The sequence below is a fragment of the Silurus meridionalis genome, chromosome 24 (genome assembly GCF_014805685.1).
Source record: "Silurus meridionalis isolate SWU-2019-XX chromosome 24, ASM1480568v1, whole genome shotgun sequence".
Taxonomy (NCBI): domain Eukaryota; kingdom Metazoa; phylum Chordata; class Actinopteri; order Siluriformes; family Siluridae; genus Silurus; species Silurus meridionalis.
In genome coordinates, this window is record NC_060907.1 from 20,115,321 (window position 1) to 20,128,491 (window position 13,171).

At 41.8% G+C, this 13,171-nt stretch overlaps 1 protein-coding gene across 1 annotated transcript in view; it reads left to right on the top strand.

Moving 5' to 3' along the window:
* The first annotated feature begins 2,636 nt into the window (after positions 1 to 2,636).
* The window catches only part of LOC124377906 (transmembrane protein 94-like), a 13,398-nt gene continuing 2,863 nt past the window's right edge, over positions 2,637 to 13,171 (top strand). Inside the window, exons 1-20 of the mRNA XM_046837278.1 lie at positions 2,637 to 2,738; positions 2,914 to 3,110; positions 3,565 to 3,716; positions 4,078 to 4,180; positions 4,512 to 4,598; positions 4,689 to 4,805; positions 4,894 to 4,998; positions 5,259 to 5,399; positions 5,799 to 6,078; positions 6,364 to 6,537; positions 6,799 to 6,901; positions 6,986 to 7,217; positions 8,003 to 8,158; positions 10,299 to 10,410; positions 11,074 to 11,168; positions 11,297 to 11,396; positions 11,594 to 11,702; positions 11,792 to 11,972; positions 12,072 to 12,149; positions 12,419 to 12,504. Of these exons, the coding sequence (XP_046693234.1) occupies positions 2,666 to 2,738; positions 2,914 to 3,110; positions 3,565 to 3,716; positions 4,078 to 4,180; positions 4,512 to 4,598; positions 4,689 to 4,805; positions 4,894 to 4,998; positions 5,259 to 5,399; positions 5,799 to 6,078; positions 6,364 to 6,537; positions 6,799 to 6,901; positions 6,986 to 7,217; positions 8,003 to 8,158; positions 10,299 to 10,410; positions 11,074 to 11,168; positions 11,297 to 11,396; positions 11,594 to 11,702; positions 11,792 to 11,972; positions 12,072 to 12,149; positions 12,419 to 12,504 (2,681 nt within the window). The 5' untranslated portion in view covers positions 2,637 to 2,665. The remainder of the gene's footprint in view (positions 2,739 to 2,913; positions 3,111 to 3,564; positions 3,717 to 4,077; positions 4,181 to 4,511; positions 4,599 to 4,688; positions 4,806 to 4,893; positions 4,999 to 5,258; positions 5,400 to 5,798; positions 6,079 to 6,363; positions 6,538 to 6,798; positions 6,902 to 6,985; positions 7,218 to 8,002; positions 8,159 to 10,298; positions 10,411 to 11,073; positions 11,169 to 11,296; positions 11,397 to 11,593; positions 11,703 to 11,791; positions 11,973 to 12,071; positions 12,150 to 12,418; positions 12,505 to 13,171) is intronic.

Sequence of the window (13,171 nt, forward strand, 5' to 3'; positions counted from 1 at the left end):
GTTCATCCTTTAACTTTATTATGCCATCTGGTCATCCCGTAACTTTGCCAGCCGTCTCTCGGGGTCATCCTACCATTCTGTTATCGTTGTTATCCTGTCATATTGCTGTCCTGCAACTTTGTCATCCTGTCAGCAGGTCATCCTGCTATCTGCTTATCCCTTCACTTTATTATCTTTTTATCATGACATCATCCTGTCATCCTGTTTACCCACATGAATTTGAATTTTACAGTCTGCATATTAGAAAGAAGTAAAATAAATGGGTTCAGGACTAGAAAAGATCTTCACCAGTCACTGTGTTCTGTTTATGTGCTAATACTAGGATTTGATCCCCACGATACAGCTTTTATCACATCAGAGTTTCTATATACATTAGAGAGTTACTTGATGTCATTCTATGAACAAAGGACTATATAATATATATAAAATAATTGCTGATAGTTATGAGGACTTCACAAGCTGTGTTTGGTCCCTGTAAGTAAATTCACCTGAGTGTGTATGTATAGGAGAGGTTTATACTCCCCATGTGTGACACCTGAAAGATTTCTACTTTGTTCCTGGACCATGTGGATGTGACAGGCGATATATAACCTTAAGCCTTAACCCCCCACCACCCCACACCCGACCCCAACACACACACACACACACACACACATACACAGCAGGTTTGGAGCACATTTGCTATAGCAGAACTCATTGTACCAAATGAAAGTGTTACTGGACAGTGCCAGTGAGCAGGTAAGTTACAGTTTATATATATATATATATATATATATATATATCTCATTTATTGTTATTTATGTGAATTTTTCTGTAAGGAGACATTAATGGAAACGGAGTCTCCAGTGTCGGATCATAGTATCAGTCATGTGATATTACAGTAAATTGATCAACTTGACTAATAAGAATTTAATTTGTTGCCATGTCAATAACTAATTATACAGTATATCCTCAGTGCAGGTGCTATGATATCACGGCTATGAAGTAATGGGGGCTTATAGTTCCCAGTTAGCATTATGAAAATTTGCAATGCAATACAAAAATACAAAGGAAGGAAGATTTACAGATGATTTCACCTGGATTATTTAGTGTAATTAACAAAACCTTTTGTTTTAGAGAGCGTTGGGCTTGTCCTCTGTCGCAGCTCTGTCTCAGCTCCATTCTCAGCTTAGCACAGTTCTGCAGGAACATCTACACAGCCCCAAGGAAAATGCTCACTGGCAGGCAAGTTAGATTTCTAAATATAACAAACAATTACACCAAACATAATGAGACCTAACAAAAGGCCCTGAGGTACACCGTGACACTTCTGTACCTTAACCTCTTAGTCATCAGCGCCGTGCTCGCGTGACCGATATCCCAGTGTTCTCACGTGTTAAATAAAAATAAAAAGGGAGAAGAGTAACCATACATTATTCTAACTATACATTATTCTAAATGTCTAAGCCTCAAGCAGGGATTTCAGATCTCAGATCAATATATAGGAGGATTTTATTTCCCACGTGGGTGTGTCTTAGTTTTATTACTCTTTACAAACTATTACTGGTCGGAGGAGCACACGTGCACACAAACCAGGAAGTGACGCAGCTCTCAGTTCGGCACAAACAGCTGATTATAGCGCGTGCTAACTGGACTTTGCTTACAAAAAAAAAGAAAACTAATAAAAAAAGGACAGTAGAAAAAGTAGTTTTATCTGAGATTTGCACAAAGCAGTGATGTGGAAAATATTCTTGGGGGCAGAGTAACAACAGAGACTTGGAGATCTGCATGGAGATGCGATTTTACATCTGTAAGTTACAATAAGTCTCTCTTTACAGTTTTATACCATTTTATATGGTTTATTGCCCGTTTGTTTTTATAAGAGAAATGCTTGAAAAGTGAGTGTGTGTGTTTGTGTAACCCTAACCCATTTAGGTAGGGCATTTTTAGCTGTAAGTCCCAAAATCAGGTTAATGTGCTAATTGTTTGCTTTTCTGGTTGTAGGTTTAACGCTAATATAAGAATTCTTTCTCACATAAGTATCTTTAATTAAAATATAAAGGCTCTGGGATACTGATCACTGACCACTGTTGGGCCCTTGAGCAAGGCCCTTAACCCGCTTTACTCCAGGGGCTCTGTATCATCATTTGACAAGTAAAAGCCTGTTTGCTTTTTGAAATGAATGATATAACATTTTTTTTGTTTATTTGTTTACTCAGGCTGTCTGGAAAAGATGTTTCTTGCATCATTCTGTACGCTGGTCCAGTCTCCACTGGCCAGGAGCATTACTGACCACCCTATGTGCAGCTAGCTTAATCACTTGCCATGCCTTCAATGAAAACAGGTGACACATGATCGTACTTTACACACACACACACACATACACAGAGTGAATTAAACGTTCATGGCTCTAGAGAAAGTTATCAACGAAAAGTCATGAACAGATTAAAAAAAGGGAGTTCAGGAAAGCTTGGATGCTACTACCACCATGCTTCACATGATCACGTTAGAGGTCATATCTATATAACAGGCCACTCCAGAGCTTTCATGGCAACCCACGTAAACTACAACAAATTCTATTCAAATGTAGTATTGATACTTGGTCTTATCTGGTTGTCATAGTGACAGAACAGCTTTGATCAGTGGCTGGGCTCTTTTGCTCCTCCTTCTGGCTGATCTGATTTCCATGGCGACTTTTCAGAAGCTAAAGACGTCGGAGATGCCACGTCGAGTAAAAACACTGCTAAAGCGTTTACAGGGTAGCGTCTGGATCTACACACACACACACACACACACACACACACACACACACACACACACACACATAGTTTTACTAACATACAAAATGTATTAGAATCCAGCAATATTTTATGTAGACATTTAATCGAAAGTATTCACACCCCCTGAAAGCGTGACTATTCTTACTTCGTGTAGATGTTTTGCTGCATCCACCTCCTGACTGGTCGAAATGCACAGAGGATCTGTTAATCCCATCAATGCCTGCTGTGAGTTTACAGTGGACGTACCGAGATGGCCGAATGGTCAACTTACCCATCTGTCTGCTAGTGGAAGGTGACATCATTTCCCTGCGCCCAGGCAGCGAAGCCCCCACCGAGCTCAGGGGCATCAAGGTTAGCTGGTCCCTTTTAACTAAAAAAATTAATGGTCATATTTAGCAGTATGACAAGACTTCACAAAGATGCACAGAGATTTGCAGACGCAGTCTCAGCTCATCAATGTTCTCTAGAACATCTACACAGCCCCGAGCAAAATGTTTACTGGCAGGCAAGCTGGTATTCTATGTATAATTACCAATTACACAAAAAGCTATCGGACCTAAGATAAGACCCTGAGGTACTCCATGACACGTATATACCTTTGAAAGCCTAAAAGCCACTGAGCTCAGGGGCATCCAGGTGGCTATCAATAATAGTATATCAAGACTTCAAGATACAGAGAGATCCGCAGTCACAAACGATTATCTTTCAAAAGTAGAAAGGTTTTTTAAGCTCCTTATTTTTTCTAACCTATCTTAAGCTCCATCTGTCTCACCCCCTCACTTCCTGCTTGCTTTGTGGAACACAGGATGAAGAACACGTCATCCTGTCTCGCAGTGATGTGTTCAGTCATCTCTCCAGTCCGCCATCACCTCCGGTTCATGGAAGGTCACGACCTCACCATTTGCTCCAGCCTCAGCTTTTCAGGGTCACTCGGACTCCAGCCGTGGAATTGGTTCAGTGAGTTAATACAAATTTACACAAATCACATCATCACACATTCCACACTGTGTCTAAACTTTTATTAAAAACATTAACGTGAGTTTTCCAGTAAACTTTGTAATTGCTCCAAAAACTGAACAGAATCAGAAACAAAAACAAAAACATTTCCTATTTTAAATGTTCATCACTGTTTTCATGGTTGTTACTATATATCTTATACACGCTAAAGGAAGAACGTTTGCGACTACCTTGGCATGCTCCTTATATGTCCTTTTGAGTTCCCATTTGCTGTTATAATAAGCGTTCACATACATTGTTCAATAGGGTTGGAGCTCTAAAGCAGGAGATCTTCCACCAACGTACGTACTTCTTTTTGCAGGAGATGTTTGGAGCTTTCTCAGCACAGACCCGTCTCCGTGTTGGATAACGAACGTTTCACAGTGCAGACGTTACTAGAGAGAGGTCCTGCTCCTCTCGCTTTGGTGAGTCTGGAAACGTTTTTCTTTCGGTGCCAAGTGTTTTATTTACATCACACTACAGCAATTAGCAAAAGATTACAATGTTTTTTTCATTAAATAACAATTAAGCGTACTTTTATCTGTTTAGAGTTACATTTAACGTTCTACAAAAGCCTATGAGATTAGAACCGTATGTTATTAGCACATATGAACAGTCACTTGTGAACACTAATGATTGGTTAGTGTTTGGGAAGGAAGACGGTGTGTATATCAATCAATCAAAACACTTTTATAGGTTATGTGTTTGTTTTGAAACGTCTGCATTTCTACAAAAATGTACTTTCACTCAAACTAGGTGGCGCTGTTGGTGCTGAACACAGTGCGCTACATACTGGGGGCTCCTGGAGTCGGACCCTGGCATGTTACACTACTACAGCTACCAGTAAACACACACACACACACACACACACACACACACACATTTTACATGTTACGCATTATTATCCATGGTTAAAACCTGATACTGTTGTAGGTATGTGGCGTCGTGCCGCTCTTACCACTGACCTTCCCGTTGCTCTGGCTGCTGGTGGGAACGTACGGAGAAGTGCGAGTCCTCCTTCAGATGGACCCTCAGCCAACGGCATTGTGGGTAAATGGCAATGATCAACACTGTTATTGTTAGTACAGAAATTTGTATTAACGATTGTGTATTCAGTGTTGTTGATTTGGACAAACAGGAATCGTGGAAGTTGACGTGCAGCAAGTTTTTCTCTGTGCTTTCCGGCCGATGCTCAGCACTCTGTCACACAGCAAGTCTGCTGCACAACCTGGGCTCTGTGACTGTAAGTGTGTGTGTGTGTGTGTGTGTGTGTGTGTGTGTGTGTGTGTGTGTGTGTGTGTGTGTGTGTGTGTTAGACTTTTTTTAATGTTGCATCTCGTGTTTTCTAGCAGGAATACTGTGGAAATGCATTTCTGTGCTATAAAAGGAATAAAACACCTCAGGACATGTTGCAAAAGAAAAATATATGATATATTGTATATTTATTTAAGTGTGTGTGTGTGTGTGTGTGTGTGTGTGTGTGTGTGTGTGTGTGTGTATGAGGTGTTATGCTGTGTTGATAAGCAAGGCATCCTGTCCTGGTGCAGTCCAAACCCAGAAAAGATTTTGTTCTTCAGTAAAACGCTTTCTTCAGAGGAAGCGAAAGAGAACGAGCGAGAGAAAAAGAAAGATGAAAGCTCTGAGGTGTTTTCATTTTATTGTCAATATATATTTAAAGTGAGTGAGTGAGTGAGTGTGATGAGCATGTGATTTGAGTGTGTGTGATTAGAGTCTGAGCATGTGATTTGAGTGTGTGATTTGAGTCTGAGCATGTGATTTGAGTGTGTGATTTTAATCTAAACATGTGATTTGAGTGTGTGTGATGTGTGTAATTTGAATGTTTAAGTGTGTGATTTGAGTGTAATTTAAGTGTGTGATTTGAGTGAATTATTGGAGTGTGGAATTCGAATCTGTAACTGAAGTGAATCAGCTGAATTTTTACTCAATACTGATTAATGTGATAATGACCCTCACACCTCCTGCTGATTGTATCTAGATAATAATAAAATACTGTCCCATTTATGCCTCCTACTGGTTCGTTAGCCCCGCCCCCTCAGTGGTCTGGAGATGCTGAGTCTCTCGTTGGACCAGGCATGCTTCGATGACCCTCGAGTGCAGTTTGATGACATGCAGTGGGAACGACATGCCCCTTCTCTACGTCCACTCGGTTTGGCCACTCAGCTGCTGCTTGGCGATGCCGATGTAGCGGCACGTGTGCTCCACCTCTCCGATCATCTTACCCACGCTGCACTGCTGCGCACACGCCCTCCCTGCCAACCGGTTCGCCCGCCGTGGGGCCTCTGCCAGCTCCCAAAGATACTGGGTATAAATAGGATTTTTGTTTCTTTTGAAAAAAAAATATTTTTAATGTAAAAATTTTAAACAAACGGACAACAAAAATATTCTAATGCAACCATACCAACTGCAAGAGCAAACGGAGACTCAATGTGGAATGGGACGAAATCTTATATTTCACTCCGACTCAGAAATTCATAAGCATAATCTCCCTTTAATTCCCTATTAACCTGAAAAGCAGCAAAGCTCCATCAGACAAATTAATGTGTGTGTGTGTGTGTGTGTGTGTGTGTGTGTGTGTGTGTCTGTGTAGGGTTCTCTCCTTTGGCCCAGGAACCATTCCAGCAGAGGATGAGCGTAGCTGCCTACACCTTACCCACAATCCCTTGCTCTGGAGAACCAGGGGTGATTGCTTCTCCCCCTGTTTCTATGAGACGACTCCCGTTCTCACATCTCATCGCCCTGCTGGTGCACCACGCACACACTGGTGATCATACACACACACGTAATGACCTTCCAGTGTCATGAAAGCAGCTAATGAGTATTATGCAAAACCTAAATCCCCATCATTGACCTCAAAAACCAAAAGCAAGCCATGTGTCCACACTACCACATCTGTCTGTCTCACATTCCTCTACTAATTAGGAGATTAATGGAGGTCTCCTCAAACACACTTTAGGGTATTAAATGTCCGTTGTTTCAGATTTTCACTGTTAATTGTGCGGGTTGTTTTTTTATTATTTTCCAGGAGATTTCCATTTGTTTTCTTACGGCTCTGCCGACGCTGTCCTCAGCACCTGCTCGGAATTCTGGGACGGAAACGAGCTTCAGACGCTTTCCGACTCGGACAGGTCCAAGCCGTCATTTGGATAGACGCTGAACAATCTCACGGATCATGTTTCTAACATGTCTAAAGAAAACTTGTGTTTGTTTAGGAAGAAGGTGGTGGATTTCTACCAGCGCTCCTGCATGGCAGGTCAGTGTCTCGCTGTGGCCTTCAAGCCTCTGCTGCAGCCTCAGCATCTCGAGATCGACGGAATGTGTGTCGAACTTCCTGCCAATCTGAGCAACAAAGACTCAGGTACAACACAGTATACTACAATCTATGGCCAAAAGTATTGGGACAGCAGTTTTTGGAGAAATGCACAAATTTGGCAGGACACAATTGTATCAGACTCTGGAGGCTGTAGCATGAAACCTGTTCCAGCATGACAATACCCCTATAACCAGCTCCATGAAGATCTGCTTTCTATTGGTTGAAGTGAAAGATCTCCTGCTATAGAGCTCCAGCCCTATTGCAGAATGAATGTAAACACTGACTGCACCCCAGGCCTACACCTACATCAAAACCTGACTTTGAGCACAAATCTTCACAAAGATCTAGATGAATATTCAAAAGAGTAGAGTTTATTACAACAGGAAATGCAGAATCACTGTGGAATGAGATTAAAAAAAAAAGATTCACATACCGATCTTATGCCCAGGTGTCTGCAAATTTTTGGACTAATATTGTATAAGGAATTGATTACGCCATGCAATTAATTTAACGCAGATCGATCGAATAATGCAGAGGAATGCACACGTTTTCAGGGTGTATGAATACTTGAGCTACGGAGTGAAAGGTTACTGTATTTACTGGGGTAGGACTCAGTAGAGGGTGACCTCCGGTGGTGGGGTGGGGTAAGTGCTAGTTCATTCCTTGCTTACTAATGGAGGTGGAAAGAGCAGGTTTTTGAGCAAATAAATAATGTAAAATTTATGTTCTCGCTGTGTGTATAACAGAAAACTGACTTATAAAGAAAATGATTAAATAAATAAATAAATAAATAAATAAATAAATAAATAAATAATTGGGTTTGTGCTACTACATAAATACAAATGTATAATGTGTATGTAGGTAATGAATGTGTGTGTGTGTGTGTGTGTGTGTGTGTGTGTGTGTGTGTGTGTAGATGATGCATTTTGTCTCCCTGAAGCAGCAGGTTTTTCTTGGCCTAGTTTCGTCTCAGTACCAAGCGAGACCCGACATGGTCCGACTCATTTCAGGACTGGACAGCGCATGTATTCGTTTTGTATATTTTTCAAATGAAGAGGAGGTTAGGAGTAAGGTTAGGGCTCCCTCTTTCTCACTCACTTACACACACACACACACACACACACACACACACACACACACACACACACACACACACACACAAACACACTCACACACACTGTAAATACATTTGCTGGTTTGTTCTCCAAGCTACAAAACATTTTAAATTTAATATGGACAATAAATTAAACTACCTCCCGCTGTACCACCCCCTACTGCTCTAGCACACTGTTTATATCCTACAGAGTGTATTTATTCTGAGCATGTGTAGAATAGTATAATAAGTTAAATGGTGTATTTCTGGTTCCTTTTTCACTAAATGTAGTTAATGGTGAAACATGATATCAGCCATTTATAAATGTGTACATAAGTGTGTGTGTGTGTGTGTGTGTGTGTGTGTGTGTGTGTGTGTGTGTCTGTGTGTGTTTATATACATACAGTGAGGAAAATAAGTATTTGAACACACTGCTATTTTGCAAGTTCTCCCACTTAGAAATCATGGAGGGTCTGAAATTGTCATCGTAGGTGCATGTCCACTGTGAGAGACATAATCTAAAAAAAAAATCCAGAAATCACAATGTATGATTTTTTAACTATTTATTTGTACGATACAGCTGCAAATAAGTATTTGAACACCTGAGAAAGTCAATGTTAATATTTGGTACAGTAGCCTTTGTTTGCAATTACAGAGGTCAAACGTTTCCTGTAGTTTTCACCAGGTTTGCACACACTGCAGGAGGGATTTTGGCCCACTCCTCCACACAGATCTTCTCTAGATCAGTCAGGTTTCTGGCCTGTCGCTGAGAAACACGGAGTTTGAGCTCCCTCCAAAGATTCTCTATTGGGTTCAGGTCTGGAGACTGGCTAGGCCACGGCAGAACCTTGATATGCTTCTTACAGAGCCACTCCTTGGTTATCCTGGCTTTGTGCTTCGGGTCATTGTCATGTTGGAAGACCCAGCCTCGACCCATCTTCAATGCTCTAACTGAGGGAAGGAGGTTGTTCCCCAAAATCTCGCAATACATGGCCCCGGTCATCCTCTCCTTAATACAGTGCAGTCGCCTGTCCCATGTGCAGAAAACACCCCAAAGATGATGCTACCACCCCATGCTTCACAGTAGGGATGGTGTTCTTGGATGGTACTCATCATTCTTCTTCCTCCAAACACGCTTAGTGGAATTATGACCCAAAAGTTCTATTTTGGTCTCATCTGACCACATGACTTTCTCCCATGACTCCTCTGGATCATCCAAATGGTCATTGGCAAACTTAAGACGTGCCTGGACATGTGCTGGTTTAAGCAGGGGAACCTTCCGTGCCATGCATGATTTCAAACCATGACGCCTTAGTGTATTACCAACAGTAACCTTGGAAACGGTGGTCCCAGCTCTTTTCAGGTCATTGACCAGCTCCTCCCGTGTAGTTCTGGGCTGATTTCTCACCTTCCTTAGGATCATTGAGACCCCACGAGGTGAGATCTTGCATGGAGCCCCAGTCCGAGGGAGATTGACAGTCATGTTTAGCTTCTTCCATTTTCTAATGATTGCTCCAACAGTGGACCTTTTTTCACCAAGCTGCTTGGCAATTTCCCCGTAGCCCTTTCCAGCCTTGTGGAGGTGTACAATTTTGTCTCTAGTGTCTTTGGACAGCTCTTGGTCTTGGCCATGTTAGTAGTTGGATTCTTACTGATTGTATGGGGTGGACAGGTGTCTTTATGCAGCTAACGACCTCAAACAGGTGCATCTAATTTAGGATAATAAATGTAGTGGAGGTGGACATTTTAAAGGCAGACTAACAGGTCTTTGAGGGTCAGAATTCTAGCTGATAGACAGGTGTTCAAATACTTATTTGCAGCTGTATCATACAAATAAATAGTTTAAAAATCATACATTGTGATTTCTGGATTTTTTTTTTTAGATTATGTCTCTCACAGTGGACATGCACCTACGATGACAATTTCAGACCCCTCCATGATTTCTAAGTGGGAGAACTTGCAAAATAGCAGTGTGTTCAAATACTTATTTTCCTCACTGTATATATAATTCTAATATATATCTGATTTTCTTAATATAATGCTTTGTCCTACTATATGATGATATTAAACTGTTTTTCTGTGTGTGTGTGTGTGTGTGTGTGTGTGTGTGTGTGTACAGGTGTTTGCTGAAAAGATGGGATTGGAGACCGGGTGGAACTGTCACATTTCTCTGCAGTCAGATTGTTTCCCTCTCGACCCAGAAAACATTCATTTAACAGAACGAGAGGAAGGTACACCCTTCACTTATTATTATTATTATTATTATTATTATTATTATTATTATTAATGATATTATTATTAATAACCATATTGATAGGTCGATAGATTGATGGATAGATACATGGATGAATGCATGGATATTATATATTATTATGAAAAGATAATGGAGGATTTACATTATATAAAGTATAAAGCAGAACTGCAGAAGGCAGTAGGATGGAGTAGAAGGCAGCAGAAGGCAGTAGGATGGAGTAGAAGGCAGCAGAAGGCAGTATGGTGCAGTAGGACACAATAGGAGGCAGTAGGTTGCAAAAGAAGGCAGTAGAATGCATTAGGATGCAATAGGGGGCAGTAAGACCCAGTAGGAGGGAATAGGACATAGTGGGAGGCAGAAAAAGGCAGTAGAAGGCAGCAGGAAGCAGTAGGAGGCAGTGGGATGGAGTAGAAGGCAATAGAAGGCAGTAGGGTGCAGTAGGAGGCAATAGGACATAGTGGGAGGCAGTAGGCGGCAGTAAAAGCTAGCAGGAGGCGCTATGAGGCGCTATGAGGCAGTATAAACCTGAGAGGAACATCAGGTGGTTGTGTGGAATAAGCTGCTGCTCATGGAACTTTCATGTCCCTGAATACAGAGAAGTTTCATAGCACTGAGGGATTGTTGTGTTGATCTGCTCCAGAGGAACCTCACCTGCTCAGGGAGTGTGTGAAAGAGGAGGCAGAGTTGAGATTGATGGAGCGTGAAAACAGATGTCTGATTGAAGATTTAAACAGGGTAACACACACACACACACACACACACACACACACACACATACACACACAAACCCTACCAGTCACACAATCCCTACCTGTGTGTGTGTGTGTGTGTGTGTGTGTGTGTGTGTGTGTGTGTGTGTGCAGGCAAAGCTGCCCAAAGGTATTGAGAATGTCCGGCCTCATCTGGAGAACATCGATAATGTCCCACTGCTGGTCCCTTTATTCACAGACTGCACATCTCAGAGTACACACACACACACACACACACACACACACACACACACACACACACACACACACACAGCTGCAATCTTTATTTTTAGTTAAAATATTGCATTTTTATAATTTTTATCCATTTATAGCTACATTTAATGTTAAAGAAACTATCTACTTCCTTCTCTCTCTCTCTTTCTCCCTCCATCCCCCACTTTCTCTCTGCAGCTGAGTGTGAGATGGTGTGTATCATGCAGGAGTATGGAGAAGTGGTGTGTTGCCTCGGCAGCAGCCAGAACGTCTACAACAACGCCATCTTTCTCCAGAGTGACATCAGGTCATGTGACCTCAAGCCGTCTTTTCTGTACAGAATCCATTTATGAGTTTAACCGAACTCGTTTTTTTATGTCTCTTTCTTGTCCACAGCATCTCTCTGGAGCCACTGATCCCCATCTGCTCCACGTCCACTAACGAGGTCTGGACGAGGACAGGGAGAAAACCAAGCACTGCGAGTCTGAGTCAGCTCTCCAGCGCCATCTGTGGGCTAGCATGCACCGTGCAGCTCCAGCAACAGGACAACAACGTGGTCATCAGCCTGATCAGACAGGTAAGCACACACACACACACACACACACACACACACACACACACACACACGCACTAATTTTACTATATTTATTAATCACACGCAATGTATATCCCTCAGGCTCGCCACACCACGGCCGGGATCAGGAAGTGTTTCCTTTTTTTGCTTCAGTGTCAGCTCTCGCTCGTTCTCATACAGGTAGTGATGCATCTGAACCCTCCTGTACCCCTGAACCCCCCTGAATACCTGAAACCCCGTCATGAAAATACTGGATCCTGAGAAACCTCCATAAATCATCAACACAACTGTCTGTCTTCATGAATAGAGAACTACATGATCAGGAGTGTTTCTTATAGGATTCAGTGAAGGGTTATATAATCTGTGTGTGTGTGTGTGTGTGGGTGTGGGTGTACATGTGCATGTGCATGTGCATCTGTGTGTGTGTGTGTGTGTGGGGGTTAATGCAGATTCTGGCATGTCTGTGCCAACTGCCTCCTCCTCTGGCTTCCAGTGATGTTCTCCTTCTCTCATGTTGTTATTACCCCTTACTCAGGTACACACACACACACACACGCACACACACACACACACACACACACACACACACACACACACACACACACACACACACACACTATCTTTGAATGAGAATTCAAACTCATAACCCTAACCCCTAATGCTAAATGCTAAATCAAATCCTAAATTCAACCCTAAACCTAACCTAATCCATACCCTCGCCCTAACTTTAATCCTAAACCTAACCTCTATCCCCAACTCTAACCCTGTTTCCTGACCCCAACCTAAACCCAAACCTAAACCTAACCCTACTTTTAAACCCTTACCATAATCCTTAAACCTAATCCCTATTTTAAACTCCAGACCTAGCTTTAATCCTAACCTTATCCCTAAACCCCAACTCCTTCTGTAAATCTAAACTCTAAACCAAGAATTTACCCCTAAACCCCTTACTTTAATCCTAACTTACCCCTAACCCTAAACCTGCTATAAGTCTAGCTCTAAACTCAGTAACCTGCAGAATGTTTTGTCTCTATTGTTCACTAAGAGTCATTATGAGGACATTTGACTGTATACTAATATTATGAGGACTGATTCTGTTTGGTCCTCAAAAAAAAAAGAACACAAATTCTGTGTTTTGCATAAATATAAAGATCTCTGTTTAAAAAGGAAAAACTAAATCTGCACCATGTTGTGTGGAACAT